At 45.7% G+C, this 21,204-nt stretch overlaps 1 protein-coding gene across 7 annotated transcripts; it reads left to right on the top strand.

Annotated features, from left to right (window-relative positions):
* Nucleotides 1-7,690: 7,690 nt before the first annotated feature.
* LOC115457824 (monocarboxylate transporter 13-like) lies at nt 7,691-20,187 on the top strand. 7 transcript variants are annotated; one of them, XM_030187456.1, is made up of 6 exons: nt 7,691-7,744; nt 12,666-12,806; nt 13,138-13,387; nt 16,002-16,145; nt 16,454-17,233; nt 18,339-20,187. In XM_030187456.1, the coding sequence occupies exons 3-6, from the start codon at nt 13,183-13,185 to the stop codon at nt 18,494-18,496; spliced, it is 1,287 nt and encodes a 428-aa protein (XP_030043316.1). In that variant the 5' UTR covers nt 7,691-7,744; nt 12,666-12,806; nt 13,138-13,182; the 3' UTR covers nt 18,497-20,187. The 7 variants fall into 7 exon arrangements, with proteins under 7 accessions (XP_030043316.1, XP_030043315.1, XP_030043319.1 ...); XM_030187455.1 differs by lacking the exon at nt 7,691-7,744 and adding an exon at nt 9,514-9,632; XM_030187458.1 differs by lacking the exon at nt 7,691-7,744 and adding an exon at nt 9,529-9,579.
* Nucleotides 20,188-21,204: the final 1,017 nt, after the last annotated feature.

Below are 21,204 nucleotides of genomic sequence, written 5' to 3'. Positions count from 1 at the left end.
CTGAGTTCGCTAACTTCGCTGCAGCTCCCTCTGCCCCTGGCTGGAACAGGAAGTAACCTGTTCCGGGGCAGAGGGAGCTGCAGCGAAGTTAGCAAACTCAGCTGACAGGCGCGCACCGCGGCACCTCCCAGCGGCGTGCACCCGGGGTGCACCGCCCCCACAGCCCCCCCCTTGGTACGCCACTGGGGGAGTGAGAGGTTGCAGAAGATCCAAAGTTCTGAGAGAGAGAGGTAAAGCCTGGGATAAGCTCCCAGAGGATCCTCAGCATTGGCGAAGGAATGAGGTAAAGCCTGCAATATACACAGAGAATCCTCAGCACCGGGGGAAAAGCCTGGAATGGCACAGAGGACCTTCAGCACTGGGGGAGTTTGAGGTTACAGAAGATCCAAAGAGAGTGAGGTAAAGCCGGGGGGCACAGAGGATCCTCAGCATTGGAGGAGGAATGAGGTAAAGCCTACAATATGCACAGAGGGTCCTCAGCACTGAGGAAGTGAGGGGTAAAGCCTGGAATGGCACAGAGGACCTTCAGCACTGGGGGAGTTTGAGGTTACAGAAGATCCAAAGAGAGTGAGGTAAAGCCTGGGATAAGCACAGAGGATCCTCAGCATTGGAGGAGGAATGAAGTAAAGCCTACAATATGCACAGAGGGTCCTCAGCACTGAGGAAGTGAGGGGTAAAGCCTGGGATGGGCATAGAGGATCCACAATGCTGAGAAAGTGAAGTAGAGCCTGAAATAGGCACAGAGGGTCCTCAGTTCTAGGAGTATTAGAAAACGTCTGGAACAGAGAAGATTCTCAGTGATGGAAGAGCAAGAGGTGAAGCTTGGGATGGGTCAAAAGCCCAAGATTTTCTGTGGTTTTCAGGGTACCCCTGATGATTTCACATGAGAGAGATTTGCATACTTTAGCTCTACTGCATGCAAAATCTCTCTCAGGAATATTCTTTAAAAATCTACAAATGGGACCTAAATCAATAATAATATATTTCACAAAAGGAATCCTGGGCTATAGTTACATAATACTAAAACTATTTCCCAAGCAGATCAAATATATGAATTTGCCAAAAAGGTATTAGTGGAGGTGCTCAGAAAACAAACATGACTAATAAGTTAATTATTTGTCTTTTACAGCCACTGTTATCTGTCATCGCATTTCACCATAATTTAACAGCGAATTCACAATATCCAAAGTCCATGATCTTCTTTCAAAAGCAATAGTATTATGAAGTTCAAAATTAAGAATCACTGCTTCCTCTGCTCTGTACGACATCTCGCTATAATAAGTACAGTGCTTTATTACTCGAATTAACTCTGACTTGGATCCAGGTTTCGCTTATAACAGCTTCTTCAGGGGGTTCAAGAGAAACAGGAATACTCCCGCCTCAAAAACGGCCATTGAAACCAACCCATTGGTGACCCTTGAGGACTAAGAGTAAAGACCAAGGATGGAGTTTGTGTTTTTGGAGCAGAAAGCAGAGCTTTGTTAGACATGCAGGGTCCTAGGGCTTTTCCTGCTGGGCACAGTCAAGGTTTTCTTGTCTTTCTTAGCTCCTAGGCGGTTCAGTATGTTGTTGGGGCATTCTGTTTTCTTACCCTTATTCCTTGTGCAGTCAAACTGTTCTGGCATTAGCCCTTCAAGTCCCTAGCCAAAGCCTGCCTCCTTCTTCCCTGATTTCCTCTCTCAGTTTCACTGGTTCATTCTATCTGTGTGAGGGCTCCCTGGGTTTTCCCCCGGTTCCAGACACATCTGCATCCTGCGGTGGTGGCCCAAGCCTGATGTCACCCATGGATAGCGGGTGATATCATTTCCTGACAGAAATCCTCTGCAGGAAGAAAACAGAACATGATGCCTTAAACGCTGGCTTTGGCCTTGGTTCATTTTAACCACTTTTTCAAAATATCCTATAGTGTCTTGCTTCTCTTGTTCCTACCGTCCACATTCTTTGCCTCTTTTCTGCTTGCAAGCTTGTAAGCTCACTTGAGCAAGGCAGGCATGGATTGACCATTTTGGCAACTGGGCAGTGCCTGAGGGCTCAGAAGCTTTCTCCCCCTCCCCTCTGCCGCACACTACAGCCCCTTGAGCCTCAGTGGGCCCTCCCCGGTCCCAATCTTGAAGGGCCCTGGTGGTCTAGTGGCCTCTGGGAGGCAGGAAGAACACTCCTGCCCGCTGTTGCTATTCTGCCCGGCACCACACCACTGCGTTTTCAAAATGGCTGCCAAGACTCCCTGCTGCAGTCTCATGAGATTGTCGAGACCTGTGATACTACCACAGAAAATCTTGGCACCAGGGGCGTAGCCAGACTTCGGCGGGAGGGGGATCCACAGCCCGAGGTGAGGGGACACATTTTAGTCCCCCCCCCCCCCGGTGCCGCCGATCCCCCCCCCCGCCATTTTGACCCCCCCCTGCTGCCACCACCACCAACTTTGACCCCCCACTGCCGACGACCCTCTCGACCCCCCCTCCCTCCGCCAACCCTCCCCCGCCGCCGTTGGCGGCATGCAGGACGTCAGACTCACAGAAACAGAACGAAGACTTGCGCCGAAAGAAGAGGACCTCGGCTGGTGGGGGTTGGGGTCCCCCGCCAGCAAAGGTAGCCGACGGCGGCAGCGGGGGAGGGTTGGCGGCGGGAGGGGGGGTCGAGAGGGTCGTCGGCCCCCGTGGCCCCATGTAGCTACACCACTGCTTGGCACCCATTTTGAAAACGCAGCAGCATCAGGCAGAGTAGCGGTAGTGGGCAGAAAAGAGTTGATGGAAGTAAAAGTGTGTATAGTATGTAAATGCATTGCTGCGGCATTTACATGCTATATACACTGTTATTCTCATCAGCGGTCTTTTTAAAGACCAGCTTATGTTTGGTTAGAAAGACATATTGCCAAGGATCGCTGTGATTGTCTAATATACGCATCAAGAATCCTGAGGCAGGCATGTGTGTGCTGAAACATGGTCCCATGTCAAGTCATTGAGTGGAGGAGTGGCCTAGTGGTTAGAGCACCGGACTTGCCATCCAGAGGTGGCTGGTTCAAATCCTGCTGCTGCTCCTTGTGATCTTGGGCAAGTCACTTAACCCTCCATTGCCTCAGGTACAAACTTAGATTGTGAGCCCTCCTGGGACAGAGAAATATCCAGAGTGTAACTTGCTTTGAGCTACTACAGAAAAAGGTGTGAGCAAAATCTAAATAAAGAAATAAGATTCTGGAATCTTAAAGAGTGACAAGATTCCATGCAGAATCTCAAAGAGTAGCGACATTCCATGTAGAACCCCAAAGAATAGCACGATTCCAGAGTGGAGGAGTGGCCTAGTGGTTAGAGCACTGGTCTTGCAATCCAGAGGTGGCCGGTTCAAATCCCACTGCTGCTCCTTGTGATCTTGGGCAAGTCACTTAACCCTCCATTGCCTCAGGTACAAACTTAGATTGTGAGCCCTCCTGGGACAGAGAAATATCCAGAGTACCTGAAAACCCTCCATTGCCTCAGGTACAAACTTAGATTGTGAGCCCTCCTGGGACAGAGAAATATACAGAGTACCTGAACGTAATTCACCTTGAGCTACTTCTGAAAAGGTGTGAGCAAATAAATAAACATTTTAATTCCATATTGTGAGTCTGTGGTCTGTTTTGAAGAGCCCAATCCAGTTCCTACTCCTTTTTTTTTGTTTGTTTTACTCTGTCTGTTCCGTGGGACTTTTGTGTTCTTTCCACTTTTTGTGGTCTTTTTTTGCATGTATATAAAAATTCAGCCTTTTTGCCATACTTTATGTATTTGTGGCATACATGCATGTGGCCCTCTGACCCTCCTCCCTACTTTGCATTCTGAGAAAGAAGCAGGGACTGTGCGGGTCCCACAGTGCACTAGGGCATTAGTTCATCTGCAAACAAAACAGGAATGACCACAAATGTCCCTCCAGGAACTAGGCAGAGGTGGATTTTCCTTCTAATCCCAAAATCCCCCTAATCTCCTCTTCTGACACCCGGTATGACTGCTGGAAAAGTCTGCAGGTCTCTGAGTCATCCCATCCTGCTGCAGTTTACCAGGGTCTAGTGAAGTCTCCGGAAAGTCACTGCCTCCCACCACCTGCATCCTGTTTTGGGGAGCTAGCTGAAGGCGGGAGATGGGGGGAGCCCTGATTCTCTGATCTACTGCTGAAGCAACACTGTCTGGTGCTGCCTTACGTCTCAAAGCAGATTCATAAACTTCTGTCCACACACCCCTGTTCTGGCTCAATTAGCTCCTGCTTGCCCTGTATTTTTAAGAAATCTGTTTTCTAACTTTCCTTGGGTCCTTAAGCCCCTGTATCTTCCACTTGAAATGATTGCTTCTGTGTGTATCATTTCAGTGTGACATCTGTTTAGGCCCAAAACTGTATACTATAAGGAATACCCACAGGCTAATTTTCAAAGCACATAGACTCATGAAGTTTTGTAAGACTATGAGCTTTGAAAATGAGCACCATAGACTTTTTTTCTTGTGAATAAGTGTGCATAGAATTGGTGTAAAAGCTCTCTTTTGTTTCAGTTATAATCTTGGCAATCTTGGTTTGGGGGAACCACTTTTGTTTACGAGACTACTGCTTCAATTTAGCGACTCTTTACTGCTGCGTAGCCATGTGGCACACATGTATGCTGAAGGAGGTTGACAGCAGAAGAACTTAAAGAAAAATGTTGGTATTCTTGTGAAATTTCTAGTAAACCGTCCGTGGCTCAAGTTGCATCATCAGAGACCGCTTTAGCAAAACAAAATGGCTTCTGCCTTGGTAGCCACTTCATTTTGTAAAACAGGGGTTCTCAACCCAATCATTGGGACACACCTAGCCAGTCAGATTTTCTGGATATCCTCAATAAATATGCGTACTATAAAATAGTAACTATGGCTACTGTTTATTATATCAAAAGCCTTTTTATTCAAAACCTTACCCTCGACAGTCAAGTAAACTCTGCAAAAAAGAAAATGTTCTATTCAATATGGAAGCTCAAACGATTAAAACCTTTCTTCCCAAGCAACTTTTCGATACCTAATACAATCAATGGTCCTAAGCCATGCAGATTATTGCAAAACTCATTAAAAAAAACTCCAGATCGCCCAAAATACAGCTGCTAGGCTGATATTCAGCAAAACACGTTTCGAAAGTGCCAAACCCCTCCGAGAAAAGTTGCATTGGCTCCCAATCAAAGAACGGATCATCTTCAAAATCTGCACTCTAGTCCACAAAATTATATACGGCATAGTGCCAGAATACATGACAGACCGCATAGACTTACCAATAAGAAACAAAGTCAGATCGTCAAGATCCTACCTAAACCTACACTACCCAAATTGCAAAGGACTGAAATACAAAACAACTTATGTAGCCGGCTTCTCTTACATAAGCACACAACTATGGAATGGGCTCCCAAAAGCTGTGAAAACAATCCACAACCACTTGAACTTCAGGAAATCACTAAAAACCAACCTCTTCAAAAAGGCCTACCCCAACGACCCCACGTAACCCCCTTCACCTACCAACACAGCATGACTATGATCGCACAGGACAACACGCAATCTTCATCCATTCTGACCCTCCACTTATACCTCATACGATCACTATACAACTTTGTATTTGTTATCCACTGACTGGGCAAACGCCTTTGACAGTACTATGCAAGCCACATTGAGCCTGCAAATAGGTGGGAAAACGAGGGGGGGAAATGCAATAAATAAATAAATAATATATATATATGAAAGAATCTTCCCTCAGTCTTAATCATGAACTCCTCTCATACACACCTAAAACCAAAAATTATATTGAAAAATACAATCCCTCTGTCCCCAGGGTTTTACACACCAGCTAGTATGATAAACAAACACATATACTTATGAAGCCCTATAATGAAAATTAGAACTACAGATTGTTCATATAAAGAATAATAGTGATAATCCAAGGCTCCTCCTTCTTTACGTCGCCAGAAATATCCACTCAAAATGTTCATACAGTGTTACTTTCTAAACTCTAGCTGATGAGAGTGTATTTTCTTACAATGACTATATCATCCATGGGCAAACCAAGTCACCTCCAAAATATGTTGAAACATTCATAACAGTCTTACAAAGCTGCACCAACTCCGATATTCATGAAGATGAGAGGGAGACTGCGAAACAAGAATATCGGAATTGGTGCAGTTTTGGGTAGTGGATGTGGAGTGAGAAGACACGTCACCTGGACAGGAAATTCTGGCAAGAGAATTAAAATAGAGAAAAGCAGAAAAGAGACACTGGAACCAAAGCAAATGAAAAAGATAATACTAAGACCACAAACGTAGAAAAATATTTTATTCTTTTATTAATTGGAATATTGGAATATATCAGCTTTGGCAAATATGCATCTCTGATATCTTGCATATCAGTTTCTTTATCTCTGGTAATGCTGTATACATAGAGTATGACTTCTTGAGGTTTCCAGTTCATGTTTTTTTGCCTTCATATCTCTGTTATTGATGTGTGGTCCCTTGTTTCATATTTGTTCAGGGTCTGTGTCAGTGTTTTGCGCATGTGATGAAGGTGCAGTGTTTTGCTAGGATGTAGTTTCCGTGAGGTATTCTGCTTTGTAGGGATCTGTAACAGTTGACTTGGACTGGAAGTGTTTTGGTACTCTAGGGTCTGCCTTTTTATAGGTAGGATTGGTGCTTTTTGAGTCCTGGACATAAGTGCTGCTTTATTAGACAGGATTTTCTATACAATCCGTAATGTGTTCTGTTGTTTCCAGGATTACTAGAGCTCTGTTTCTGTTATGTAAAGTTTGTGAAATAATCATAGAACATATATTTATTTATTTATTTGTAGCATTTGTATCCCACATTTCCCCACCAATTTGCAGGCTCAATGTGGCTTACATTTGCCGTAATGGCGGGTGCCATTTCCGGGTAACAGAATTACAATGGTATTGCGTTAAGGTGCATACATACATGGTAACATGGAACATGGTATATATGGAACAGATCATGGTATATAGATATATCATGTGTATTTATATCTATATATATCTATATATATATATATATATATAGATATATATATCAGTCGGGGTTTCAGGATATTACAATGAATATGCATGCATGAAAAGATTTGCACTCTAAAAAAGACGGTGTGCTCCGAGGAATGGGTGTTATTCTCTTTCTTTACAAATAAAGTTGGAATTTGTGTCCATTTAAAAACATTTTTTTATAGAATTTGTGTGCTAGGGTGGGTGAGGGATTTATTTATATCCCACATTTTCCCACCTTTTTGCAGGCTGAATGTGGTTTACAATACATCATGAATTGTGGAAATCTAATTTTCTTTTTTGTTATTGAAAAACTATCCTGGGAATGTATACGATCTTGCATGAAAGCAATGCATAAAAAAGTATAAAACACCAAACAACTGAAGCAATGAATTAACTGTGCATCCGGCGGTTCAGAGAATGATTTCCATAAGGAGAAAACACAGGGCATCTTCCTGTGCACGTTTCTTCAAGTCGCCATATAAAACCGTTATCTGAACGCTGCACGGGGTAATAACGCTACTGGCTGATCAAGCCCCGCCCCATGATGCCGTCACCAAGGAGGTTTAACAGACCCTGCTCCAAACCGCAACCCTGTGTCACGTGATAACGTTGCCAGGCGCGGCGTGCCGTTACTAAGGGCGGAAACCAGATTTGATTGGAGGAACCGCTGGAGCTCCGTGACGTCACGTCTTCTCCAGAAGAGAACCTGCTGTGAAAACGCGCTTCTGAGGTTTATTATTCTTGTTTTCAATGGCATTTTTTTAATCTTCTATATCCTAGGGTGGACGAATGCAGGGGGTGGGGGGTAGGGGGACTTTTTCCAGGAGACGGATGACCCACGTGTGAGGCTGAGAGGAGGCCGGATGTAGCTTGTCAGTCACCCGCTTGTGTGTGGGGGGAGGGTATCAGTTGTCTCTAGGCGACAGTTTCTGCCACTCACCTGCAGGTGGGCGGGGCATCAGTGGACTCCGTGTGAGCTGTTCCTGTCACTCACCTGCAGGTGGGCGGGGCATCAGTTGACTCCGGGTGTCCTGTTCCTGTCACTCACCCGGAGGTGGGCGGGGCATCTGTTGACTCCGGGTGTCCTGTTCCTGTCACTCACCTGCAGGTGGGCGGGGCATCAGTGGACTCGGGTGAGCTGTTCCTGTCACTCACCTGCAGGTGGGCGGGGCATCTGTTGACTCCGGGTGTCCTGTTCCTGTCACTCACCTGCAGGTGGGCGGGGCATCAGTTGACTCCAGGTGGGCTGTTCCTGTCACTCACCTGCAGGTGGGCGGGGCATCAGTTGACTCCGGGTGTCCTGTTCCTGTCACTCACCTGCAGGTGGGCGGGGCATCAGTTGACTCCAGATGACCTGTTCCTGTTACTCACCTGCAGGTGGGCGGGGCATCAGTTGACTCCAGGTGACCTGTTCCTGTCACTCACCTGCAGGTGGGCGGGGCGTCAGTGGACGCCGTATGAGCTGTTCCTGTCACTCACCTGCAGGTGGGTGGGGCATCAGTGGACTCCGTATGAGCTGTTCCTGTCACTCACCTGCAGGTGGGCGGGGCATCAGTTGACTCCAGGTGGGCTGTTCCTGTCACTCACCTGCAGGCGGGCGGGGCATCAGTTGACTCCGGGTGTCCTGTTCCTGTCACTCACCTGCAGGTGGGCGGGGCATCAGTTGACTCCAGATGACCTGTTCCTGTTACTCACCTGCAGGTGGGCGGGGCATCAGTTGACTCCGGGTGTCCTGTTCCTGTCACTCACCTGCAGGTGGGCGGGGCATCAGTTGACTCCAGATGACCTGTTCCTGTCACTCACCTGCAGGTGGGCGGGGCATCAGTTGACTCCGGGTGTCCTGTTCCTGTCACTCACCTGCAGGTGGGCGGGGCATCTGTTGACTCCGGGTGAGCTGTTCCTGTCACTCACCTGCAGGTGGGCGGGGCATCAGTTGACTCCAGGTGGGCTGTTCCTGTCACTCACCTGCAGGTGGGCGGGGCATCAGTTGACTCCGGGTGTCCTGTTCCTGTCACTCACCCGGAGGTGGGCGGGGCATCTGTTGACTCCGGGTGTCCTGTTCCTGTCACTCACCTGCAGGTGGGCGGGGCATCTGTTGACTCCGGGTGTCCTGTTCCTGTCACTCACCTGCAGGTGGGCGGGGCATCAGTTGACTCCGGGTGAGCTGTTCCTGTCACTCACCTGCAGGTGGGCGGGGCATCAGTTGACTCCAGGTGGGCTGTTCCTGTCACTCACCTGCAGGTGGGCGGGGCATCAGTTGACTCCGGGTGTCCTGTTCCTGTCACTCACCTGCAGGTGGGCGGGGCATCAGTTGACTCCAGATGACCTGTTCCTGTTACTCACCTGCAGGTGGGCGGGGCATCAGTTGACTCTGGGTGTCCTGTCACTCACCTGCAGGTGGGCGGGGCATCAGTTGACTGTAGGTGGGCTGTTCTTTGACTTTAATAAAAGGATTGTTTTACAAGCATAAACAAAGAAACCAGAAATCGGGGCGGAGGAGGAGAAGGAAACGTTACCCCAAAAAACCAATTGAGGAAGGATAGAACCTCGGGCAGAGAAAACAATGTGAATACTTCAGCAACCCCAAGAACAGGCCTGTAGCTCAATTAGTGCTTTTTGTGAGTGGTGAGGACAGTTGCTTCACTGTTTATATCCCTACACCTTCCCCTCTTACTATTGTTGCAGGGATTTTATAGTGATTTTTTGTTTGTTTGTTTTGGATCCTGACTTAGAGTTTTAACCCATGGATGTTATGAATCACTGATGCTTGATTTTTATACTTGTCGTTGGCTGTAACTTGGTTTCATTCTATATTCCTTGTTTTGTAATTGTTTTTGTTTTCATAACATTCAACTATTCCATAATCTATCTGTGCAGCAAAGCAAGTAACAAAGGTATCACGTGATGGTGCCTGCCTGGTGTGTCTTCCTGTCTGAAACTGGCCTTTTGTTAGTGAAGTAGAGGAAGGTGTTCTTCAAAAACATTAGGTATTTGGTTATGTATTCATGATATCTGGGACAGTCCCTAGAAGTTATCAGCAAAGACAATGAAAATTCAGCCTGGATCTCTTCCACCCCCCCCCCCCCTTAGCTATTTAGTTGTACTTCTTTTATTTATTATTTGGATTTAGCTCATACCTTTTTCCCATAGTAGCTCAAGTTTCTGCCAGAGGCAATGGAGGATTAAGTGAATTTTGCTCAAGATCACTAGGCACAACAGCAGGCTATGAACTGGGGTTCCCTGTTTGTCAGGCTGTAACTATTAGGCTACTCCTCCACTCCTTGGATTCTGTGGTTTTAATTATACTATCTAATAGCTTGACTAAAATCCCGTTTTACAATGAGTTTTCCAGGAAAACTTAAGGGAGGCTTTATGCTAATATTATTTCATCCTACAGTGCATAAATGTAACGTACCTTGAACTATATCTGAAAAAAAAAGGTGAGAGCAACATCCAAAATCCATTCCTGCTGTAATCTTTCTCTTTCCTGTTGCTGACCCACTCCAGCTGTTTTCCTCTCTTGCAAATCATTCCAAAGTCCACCTCCACAGCCATTTTCTCATGCTTTTACTACTACTACTTATCATTTCTATAGCGCTACTAGACGTACGCAGCGCTCGAACATGAAGAGACAGTCCCTGCTCGACAGAGCTTACAATCTAATCAGGCCAGACAAACAGGACAAACAAGAGATAAGGGAATATTAAAGTGAGGATGATAAAATAAGGGCTCTGAACAAGTGAATAAGGGTTAGGAGTTAAAAGCAGCATCAAAAAGCTTTTCAACTCTTACAATTCATCTTACTTTTAAAAGGTAAGGGAAGTAATATTGTTACATTGTCAGAATATAATTTGTTCAAAATGTTTTTTAAGGGGACTTGATGTAGGCTGGAAAACAGTAGTATTTTGGGTACTAGGTTGACTGTCTTGAGTCCTGCCTACCCCTTGTCTCTTACTGTTTTTGTATAGCTTTTTAAAGATCAGAGCATTAGATTGCCTTTCATTTTTATTTACTGGTTGCCTTCCCATACATACTACATACTTACATACTAGATGACGGCAGAAAAAGACCTGCATGGTCCATCTAGTCTGCCCAAGATAAACTCATATCTTGAATTTGTACCTGTCTTTTCAGGGCACAGACCGTATAAGTCTGCCCAGCAGTATTTCCCGCCTCCCATCACCGGCTCTGGCACAGACCCCGTATAAGTCTGCCCTCCCCTATCCTAGCCTCCCAACCACCAACCCCTCTTCCCCCCACCTGCTCCGCCACCCAATTTCAGCTAAGCATACAAAATGCTCAAGGCAACTTGCGTATTCAAGGTACAGTTATTTAGCGTAATATAACATCAACGTATAAAATAAAAACCTTGTGTTTTAAAGCAAAATCAAACAATAACATAACATTAAGATATAAAATGTTGTTCAAGATGATGCACTCAAGCAAGAGAGCATTGGCGAAGAAACCCTTTTCTCCATAGCAAAGCAGTCGAAACATTTTATAAGTGCATTTTGCACATATAAATGTTTAACAGAAGGTAACCTCAAGGTGATACTGCCTATCATGCACTTGCAGTTGGACAGGTCCTCCTATTTTCCATTTTCTTATCTGTTGCTTATCTGTAAGGGATATTGTTCTATCAGCAATTCTGCCTTAGTCCACAGTTAGGATGGTCTTGCATTTCTTTGCTTTACTTCCAATGAATCATTTACCCCTAAGCACTGAGGTACCTGTTGTCCATTAGGACAAGTTAAATTGCTGGTCATTTATTCACTGTTCTGGCAAGACTTCTGGTTTCTCAAGTAAACCATTCTGTCAGTCATCAGCTATCGGAGAGGCTTTCTCATGCAGGCTACATGACCTGGCCTGTATTGCTAGGTGGGGTCTTCCCTGATAAGAAAGCTAGTAGCTCCTTCAACTTGCACTTTCTCTAGATGAACATACCTCTCATTCTTCTGCCAGTGATTTGGCCTTTCTTTTCTCCTTAAGCACCTGCTGGAATTCTTGCCAGATTTTTGTTTTATGTTGTTGTGTGTGTGCGTGTTTCTTTTCTTTGTTTTTTACACCTGCTGGAATGCTTGCCAGGTTTTTGTTTTATGTTGTTGTGTGTGTGCGTGTTTCTTTTCTTTGTTTTTTACACCTGCTGGAATGCTTGCCAGGTTTTTGTTTTATGTTGCTGTGTGTGTGCGTGTTTCTTTTCTTTGTTGTTTTACACCTGCTGGAATGCTTGCCAGGTTTTTGTTTTATGTTGTTGTGTGCGTGCGTGTTTCTTTTCTTTGTTTTTTGCACCTGCTGGAATGCTTGCCAGGTTTTTGTTTTATGTTGCTGTGTGTGTGCATGTTTCTTTTCTTTGTTTTTTTTACACCTGCTGGAATGCTTGCCAGGTTTTTGTTTTATGTTGTTGTGTGTGTGTGTGTGTGTTTCTTTTCTTTGTTTTTTACACCTGCTGGAATGCTTGCCAGGTTTTTGTTTTATGTTGTTGTGTGTGTGCGTGTTTCTTTTCTTTGTTTTTTTTACACCTGCTGGAATGCTTGCCAGGTTTATGTTTTATGTTGTGTGTGCATGGGTTTTTTTTTTTGTTTTTTTTACTGAAGAAGTTTATCTGGTATAGACTAGTTTTACAGGTTGTTTGTATTCCCCACAAACTCCAGATGAGCCTGCTAAGTCAGTGTTTCCAAGAAGAGGAAGATCGTGTCTGAGAAGATAATGTACCATTACAGAGCACTTGGTCATCATGCGGAGCCTACGGACTGCTACGGATACCGCCTTCCTTCCACCACGTGCATGTGAAGGTACAGCCTACGGTTCCAGTAGCACAGCCCCTGGAGAGTGAATCAGAGGTGGTATCCCAGCACTACCCAGAATACAGGGTTCCTGGGACTCAGTGACTCAGGGAAGTACACTATGCTGATACAGCAGCAGCTGACATTTGCTGTGGAACAGTCAGCTGATATTGATAGCTAGTTGACTATCGCATACTCCTTTAAGGTCTATAATGAGGAGACCTTGTCCTCTGCTCTGCCCTCAAAACACCTGCCTGCAAATCAGAAAAGAAGGCGGTTCTAAAAGCAATCCTTGTCATGAGGTGACACCTTTTTATTTTCTTTCTCTCTCATCTTTCAGTCACCTTTTAAGATTAGCTCTTGTCCGGGGAGCTGTCTATAACGAATGGCTTCCTCAGTGTATCCGGAGCCTCCCGATGGAGGCTGGGGCTGGATGGTGGTGCTTGCAGCCTTCTTCCAGACTGCACTGGTTTTTGGCGTGATCCGATCCTTCGGAGTCTTCTTCGTGGAGTTTGTCCAGTATTTTGACAAGCTCTCTGGCAGCGTCTCCTGGATCACATCCATCGGCATCGCTGTGCAGCAGTTTGGCAGTGAGTAGTGGCTAGGTCCTGTAACACTGTATGCATGCCTCTGGATGGGATTTCTGCAGTAAGATCACTCATCCCGGTCTTATTCATTGTACACTCAACAAGTAGAGAATTCTATAAACTGCTATCTTTTCATTAGACTGACATTAACTGGCTAGTTTTCCGGAGCTGATTGTTCTGACCTGAGGAATAGATCATTAGCTTCCAAAAAAGCTAGGTAAGCTATATATTATCAGTCTGGTAAAAAGGTAGCACCCATATTTCCTGTTGACCTTTACAGCCACACGTTCAAATGACACTCGCATACTTTTTCTAAGAATGGCTAGAGGAGTGCTTGACACGCAAGGGTTGAAAACTTCGTTGTGCATCTCTTAGCCTTTTGACCAGTGTTTGTCAATCTTTTGTGCCCATGTGGCAGCCAAATAAAATTGTGACACCCCCACCCCCAGAGGTGCAGAGTAGATGCACCAATGGACAGACTACTGGGGTCCTGACCTACAGGAAGCTCTGTGGTTAATTGAATGCTATGCATGTTTACACTTTCATATCCATGGTACTTTAGTGTTTACTGATTGTGGTGGAGGGGGACAAAGAAATAGCAAACCCCTGCATTCTCAGGAATCTCCATTTCTCCATTCTAGTGTTCAGCTAAGGAGCATGAAAGCAAGATGCACTTACTAGTGTAGGCACCCAACAAGAGAGGCGATACTGTACCTGAATGTACATTGATTGCTCTCGGGCTTGCAGGTTCTATATAAGAAATTTTAAAATAAGTAAAATAAAAATACCCTCAGCATTGTGCAGGATACTGAGGTGGCTTTGCCTTTGTTGTTCTTGGGGTTTCAGCACAGCTGCTGTTGGGTCATCCGAGCCTAAGAAAGTATAAGTGGAGTGGTCTAGTGGGTAGAGCACCAGTCTTGCAATCCAGAGGTGGCCAGTTCAAATCCCACTGCTGCTCCTTGTGATCGTGGGCAAGTCACTTAACCCTCCATTGCCCTCCTGAGACAGAGAAATATCCAGAGTACCTGAATGTAACTCACCTTGAGCTACTACTGAAAAAGGGTGTGAGCAAAATCTAAATAAATAAGGCCACAGCTTGTCTCATCATCCTGCCCTGTGTGAAGAAGGAAGTCACAGAAGGGTGGCCTACCCTGCTAAACACTCTTCTGGTCGCCTCCTCTGCCTATCCGCGAAACTATGTAGAGGTGTTGCTACATGGGAGTTGTATTGGGGTAAAGCTAAGCAAAACAAAGTTCACCTAGCTAAAGATCCACAAATAAAAATAGATAGTTCAGCCACCCAGTGCCCTCTGGAGGGATGTGAAGCACTTGTGCAGTGAGTTTAATATTTCCAGAAATGTTATTAAGTATTCAGTAATAACAAAGAGACAACAATAAATGAGATAAAACATAATCTTATGTAACCAAAAGATTACAAATAGGCAGAGGTAGCATGTAGTTGAAAATACAAGCTTGTCAGCACTGTCCAAACAAAAAGAAGAGAAAAAAGAGATAAAGAAAAGGATAAGTATATAGAAGAAAAACACGTAATATGATATAATATCTGCTCACCAAACATCAACCATAGGTATAGAGTAGAAAATAAGTGTATTTAAGTAGAAGATTGGAGATATTGATCTAATGAGGACCATGTTTGTAATTTTTTCCTAGAACAGATAATTTAGCTGCAGTAATTTTCCAGTTTATGATAATATAATACAGAATGTCACCAAAAGTGAGGGTTGAGTAGTGAGACATCTTTCCAATTATTCAATATCAGTCTCTGCGCAATCATGATAAAGATGGAACATCTAAATAGAGTAGATGTCCGCAAACGAACCTTTTCCGGAGGTGCAAAGGCGGTAGAACGAGAGGGCGTGAAATGAGATTGAAGGGGGGCAGACTCAAGAAAAATGTCAGGAAGTATTTTTTTCACGGAGAGAGTAGTGGATGCTTGGAATGCCCTCCCACGGGAGGTGGTGGAAATGAAAACAGTAACAGAATTCAAACACGCGTGGGATAAACATAAAAGAATCCTTTTCAGAAGGAAGGGATCCTAAGGAGCTTAGCCGAGATTGGGTGGCAGAGCCGGTGGCGGGAGGTGGGGATGGTGCTGGGCAGACTTATACGGTCTGTGCCAGAGCCGGTGGTGGGAGGCGGGACTGGTGGTTGGGAGGCGGGGATAGTGCTGGGCAGACATACGGTCTGTGCCAGAGCCAGTGGTGGGAGGCGGGGCTGGTGGTTGGGAGGCAGGGATAGTGCTGGGCAGACTTATACGGTCTGTGCCATGAAGAGGACAGGTACAAATCAAAGTAGGGTATACACAAAAAGTAGCACATATGAGTTTATCTTGTTGGGCAGACTGAATGGACCATGCAGGTCTTTTTCTGCCGTCATTTACTATGTTACTACAGAGATAATGATCCATACTGAAGACCAAAATGGCTGTACAGTGAGTTTAAGTTGTTCCTGCCAGTACCTTCTGCAGCGGTGTAAAAAAAGGGAGAAGTTGTGAGTCTATAATCATAGCCAGTGGTGGGAGAGGCTGGGGCTGCAGTAAGAGATTATTTGGTTTTGCTGTTTTCCTGCATCAACAGCCATGTGTCTGCCTGTGACAGGTCCCTTGGCCAGCGCGCTCTGTACTCGCTATGGAGCGCGTCCCGTGATTATGACCGGAGGATTGGTTTCGGGGCTGGGGATGTTTCTCGCTTCTTTTGCCAGCAGCTTGATGCACCTTTACCTATGCATTGGACTTCTTTCAGGTATAGTACACAACTAATTTCAGTCTGCAAAATGAGTGTTTGGAAATCTAACTAACAGATTTATAATAGCCAAGCTGACCTTTCTGTCTTACAAGTTTTCTCCTCTCATCTGAAGTTCAACACTCAGCTTATCAAATTCTCAGAATGACTTAAAAAAAATTTTCAGCTGTAACTCAGTTTTTTTTTTTTTTTTTACAGTTGTACTGAAAGGCAAACCATGTTCACTACTGTATGTTACCCCAGAGGACCAGCTAGCTGTATGCAAGCGAAGCAGAGACTGAGTACTGTGTTGTTTTGTTTTGTTACAGGGTTGGGCTGGGCCATGGTTTTCACCCCTTCTATTGCCTCTGTGGCACGGTACTTTAAAAAGAGGCGAAGCTTGGCGACTGGACTGGCATTCACCGGTGTGGGGCTCTCATCTTTTGCCTTCTCCCCACTCTTCCAGTATCTTGTGGATGTCTATGCATGGCGTGGTGCACTCATCATTTTGTCTGGCATGACCTTCAACCTTCTGGTCTGCGGTGCTCTCATCCGCCCACTAACCCTGAAGGAGGACCTGTTAGCCTTGGAGGCAGTGGAGCGGGACAAAGATAGGAACTGCCTGGGGCAGTGCTTCTCCCTCTTTGGCTTGTCTTTACTATCCCACTGGCCCTTCATGAGATACGTCTTGGCCATCACCTTAATCAATACGGGATATTTTGTTCCTTATGTCCACCTGGTGGCACATGCCCGAGGTGAGGGCTTCAGTGAATACCAGGCTGCCTTTGTCATGTCCGTGGCGGCTGCAGCTGACCTATGTGGAAGGATATTTTCCGGCTGGATGGCAGACTTGGGCAGGTTCAAGATCCTTCACATCTTGGTGTTTTGGACCTCCTTCACGGGTCTGAGCCTTCTCCTGATTCCACTTGGACAGAATTATTCTACACTGCTGGCAATCAGCACTGGTTATGGATTCTGCGCCGGTGCCATGACTCCTGTGGTTTTCTCCCTGTTGCCAGAGATTGTAGGGATCGGACACATATTTGGAGCCCTGGGTCTTCTACAGCTTCTAGAGAGCATTGGTGGTCTCCTTGGTGCCCCTTTATCTGGTAAGAATCAGTTTCCTCCATCTCTTCCTCTACCCCTGAAACTTTCTTAAAGGACAGACTAGCCCTCTAATGAAATAAAAATACGTGAACTGCTTTAGCCTAGAGAAAATAATACTCTGCTAAATCTGTCCTGTAAGGGAAAACATAACAGATCCACACGCGATACTGTCATTAATCTTTTGCTCTCTTAATCCTTGGAAAGCATCTCTCTGCCCTTTAATCCCGGAGGAGAGCCCACATCTTTTTACCTCACCTGGTTTCTGGTGTCAGAGCCGCTAGATTTACCCAGTTCCGGTAGGGAGACTTTTTGTATGGTATTTGTAGTCCCCGATTCTACCCACTGAAATGAGTGATGGAGGTCCTATAATGCCTCCTGGTGAGGTTGACAGAAATCTAGGGCTGCTCTAAAATCTCCCTCCTAGAACTGGGTAACTTGGAAGCTCTGTGATGCCTTTTATAATGAAGGGACTCAGCAGTTAGTCAGGAAATAAGAAATGCCCAGGTGTTAAAGAGCAGTTTATTCTTTTATCTTTAATATTCTGCATTATTGGGGGGGGGGGGGGGGTTACTGTTTCTGCTATAGGTCTCTCCTCCTTTCATATGTCTAGTAACAAGAGGCAGGCAGGTATTATGCTGAGTACGAAGCATCTCAGATTAGGCTGGAGCAGTGGCGTACCAAGGGGGGGGCGGTCCGCCCCGGGTGCACGCCGCTGGGGGGGTGCCGCGCGCCTGTCGGCTCTTCGTTTTCATGCTCCCTCTGCCCCGGAACAGGTTACTTCCTGTTCCGGGGCAGAGGGAGCATGAAAACGAAGAGCCGGCAGGCGAGCGGCAACCCCCCCCCCCCCAGTGGCGTGCACCCGGGGGGGGGGGTCGCGCTGCACCCGGGGGGGTGGGGCGCATCGGCGATCTGCCCCGGGTGTCAGCCCCCCTAGGAACGCCACTGGGCTGGAGGCTGGATAGGTGCATGTACTGGGGTGCAAAATGTCTTGAGCCTGGAAAAAATGTACTGGGCTAAAACTTGGGCATGAAATCACTCACTGTTTGGGCTTTAGGTGAAGTAGGTTTTAATTGTGCTAGAGCTGAAGTCTTTCTCTGTTTTTTTCAGGTTGGCTTCGAGATCTGACGGGGGACTATTCAACATCATTCTATGTTGCTGGAGGTTTCTTACTGTTGGGGAGTCTGGTTCTCTGTACTCTGCCAAATGTCTTCTCCTGCTCTACTGCAAAGCCTCTTGATCAATTGGCAGTTGCACCGGAGGTGTAGAAATTAGATCCTGCAAGCGATCTGTTGAATCATGACATTACTGTGCACTAAGAAAGAGATGTGACTCTTTACCAGAGGGAGTATGGAGTTATAGCTTTTGCTGCTGAGATTGACTTGCAAGCTTGGAAGGCACAGAAGAAGGCTCAGAAGGGCCTGAACCCTACAGCGATGAAGGAGCAGGGCATAACCAGCCCTTCCATTATAGGGAAAATCGGGTGCTATTGCAGAACACAACAACCTCTGTCCTAGTTGGAACAGCTCTGACTGCCAACCACCCAGAGCACAACCACAAAACGGCTCACAACGTGTGTCAATTATTTACATTCCATGATTGCTGGACGCTGAGTTGCTTACCAGCACTTTCCCCCTAGTGAAGCTTTAAGTGTTTTGGTTAAAAAAAAGTGGATCATTCTAGAGACATTGCCAGCTGAAGCTGTTGCATAAATTCTACTGTGGCGTTGGAAAATAATTGGCCTAGTGCACAGCCCATCTCATATTGTTTAACGTTTATTAAGAACTTGCTGTACTGCGTTCTACTAACAAGTAGGTCGGAGCAGAAGCACTTGACTCTGTGCCAAACATTGCCGGAATGCTGGGAGAGATGGGGAAGGGAGGGTGTTTCACCAGTCTATTCAATGTTGAACATATTTTGGGTTAAGTGGCATAATATCAGTAAGAGCTAAGCGTTTGGTATTTTAAATATGCCTTCGCCACTGGCATGACTGCCACAGTCTAAGGCCGCAGCTGTCTTAACCCTTTACTACTATCTCTGGCCTGACATTCCTGTATGCAGAGATTACAACGTGAGTGGTACCTGCAAGGCACACTTGTACTGAGAGGCCTGTCCTTTGCATGCTCGGCCAGGTTCAGTAACAACACTTGCACTGTTTGGGGAACTATTGGGTTATTTAGGTAGGGTATGGCACCGAAGTTGCTTTCCTTCTCCCCTCTGCCCTGATCTGGAAAGCTTCAGCGTGCTGCAGACCATCCTTTTCTTGAAGATACCTACTCGTGCAACACACACGACGCAACGGAGGCAGGATGGGCTATATGGACCAGTGCAAGCTTATCACAAACTGTATTTTTCTACCAGTCATCCTTACAAAACAGCTGACACCTATTTTGTGCTTCAGATGGGGAGGGGGAGTGGGAAGGTGTCTGCTTGGGCATATTGTTGCTTTTCACTTAAACTTTGTATTATGTTTTGGAATTTCTGATCTGTTTCTCAGCCTTGAATGTTGTTCAGAAAGGAAGTTTTAACTACGGTGATGTCTGTTTGGGTCTTGCTCCAAAGAGGCTACATGGGTAAAGACCATAGAGTGACTAAGCTGCTATTCTTAATTTATACCAAGGTGTTACAGGGAGCTTCAGCCTGTTACACTAGTTCTTGAAAGAAGACTTTGATCTTTCTGATGACCTGTACTCAATAAGAGGATTTTATGTACAGCCTTGCTGGGCTGGGTGGATTGTGAACTGTTGGCAACGCCCAGCAAGTGTAACAAAAGTATGATGGCACATCTTGACTGCGATGCCAATGGGCTGCTTGTGATCAGTGTCTGCTGGACTTGGCCTAAGCCACGTGATACTGTAATGCGCTGTATCTGTTGTATGCAGCTTCTGTTAATGATGATAAGAGAACAGAGTTATAAACATGATCAGTACCTCATGACTGTGTATAAAAGGAGCAATTTTTTTTTTAAAGTGGTACTACTTTCAGGCCAGTGAGAGAATGTCAAGGGAAACTCTATGACGAGTTTCCTTTTGAAGATTTGGGTCTAGCGGCCACTATTTCTTGCGAATTTCCCATTCCCACCCCTTTGCAGTGCAGATACTTTGTTTTTTTTCTCTAGGTGGAGTAGGAATTTTAAGCCAGGAGTTACCTAGGTAGAAAATCATGAACCTGAGTGAGGGCACTTGTCAAGTCGCATGCCACTGTGCAAGATCTTTCTGAAACATTTTTTCAGAGGGCACAGGACAACTGCGAAACACACATATATATATTTTTGTTACATTTGTACCCTGCGCTTTCCCACTCATGGCAGGCTAAATGCGGCTTACATGGGGCAATGGAGGGTTAAGTGACTTGCCCAGAGTCACAAGGAGCTGCCTGTGCCTGAAGTGGGAATCCAACTCAGTTCCTCAGGACCAAAGTCCACCACCCTAACCACTAGGCCACTATACCTGTCACATTCCTCTCTTTGTTAATAGGCTGAGGGCCAGGTTGTTGAAAGGCAACAGTTTTCTCCCACATGGGGGAAGTCACTGCTTGCCCTGGGATTGGTGGCATGGAATGGTGCTACTAATTGGGTTTCTGCCAGCTACGTGTGACCTGGCTTCGCCACTGCTGAAGCAGGATACGGGGCTAGATGGACTATTGGTCTGACCCAGTATGGTTGTTCTTATGCAGTGGATCAGTCTGAACGAGCTGTGTGTGTATATATTCTAACAATATCAGAGTGGTACAGAATAGGGGAAGACTGTTCTAAATCTTTATTATGTCTTATCTTGGGTACAAAGCAATATGAAATTACTTGCACGATAGGTAATCCATAGGTCTGTTTCCTCAAGGCAAAATACAATCATGTTTACAAATAAAGTGAAAGAGTGTTTTCTCGTTCTTCAGTACAATCATTTCTTTTGTGGTGAACCAAGATGCAAAAAGTTCTAACACCACCTCTTGTCTGTAATAAGAAAAAGACACATTCCTT

Source organism: Microcaecilia unicolor, chromosome 14 (assembly GCF_901765095.1).
Source record: "Microcaecilia unicolor chromosome 14, aMicUni1.1, whole genome shotgun sequence".
NCBI lineage: Eukaryota > Metazoa > Chordata > Amphibia > Gymnophiona > Siphonopidae > Microcaecilia > Microcaecilia unicolor.
This window is presented reverse-complemented; position numbering and strand designations above follow the sequence as displayed.

Bases quoted from the DNA above. Each gene is read 5' to 3' on its own strand.
- LOC115457824 (XM_030187456.1), top strand. From the start codon at position 13,183: ATGGCTTCCTCAGTGTATCCGGAGCCTCCCGATGGAGGCTGGGGCTGG. The intron at 16,146-16,453 runs GTATAGTACACA...GTTTTGTTACAG, and splicing joins ATGCATTGGACTTCTTTCAG to GGTTGGGCTGGGCCATGGTT. The intron at 17,234-18,338 runs GTAAGAATCAGT...TGTTTTTTTCAG, and splicing joins CCTTGGTGCCCCTTTATCTG to GTTGGCTTCGAGATCTGACG.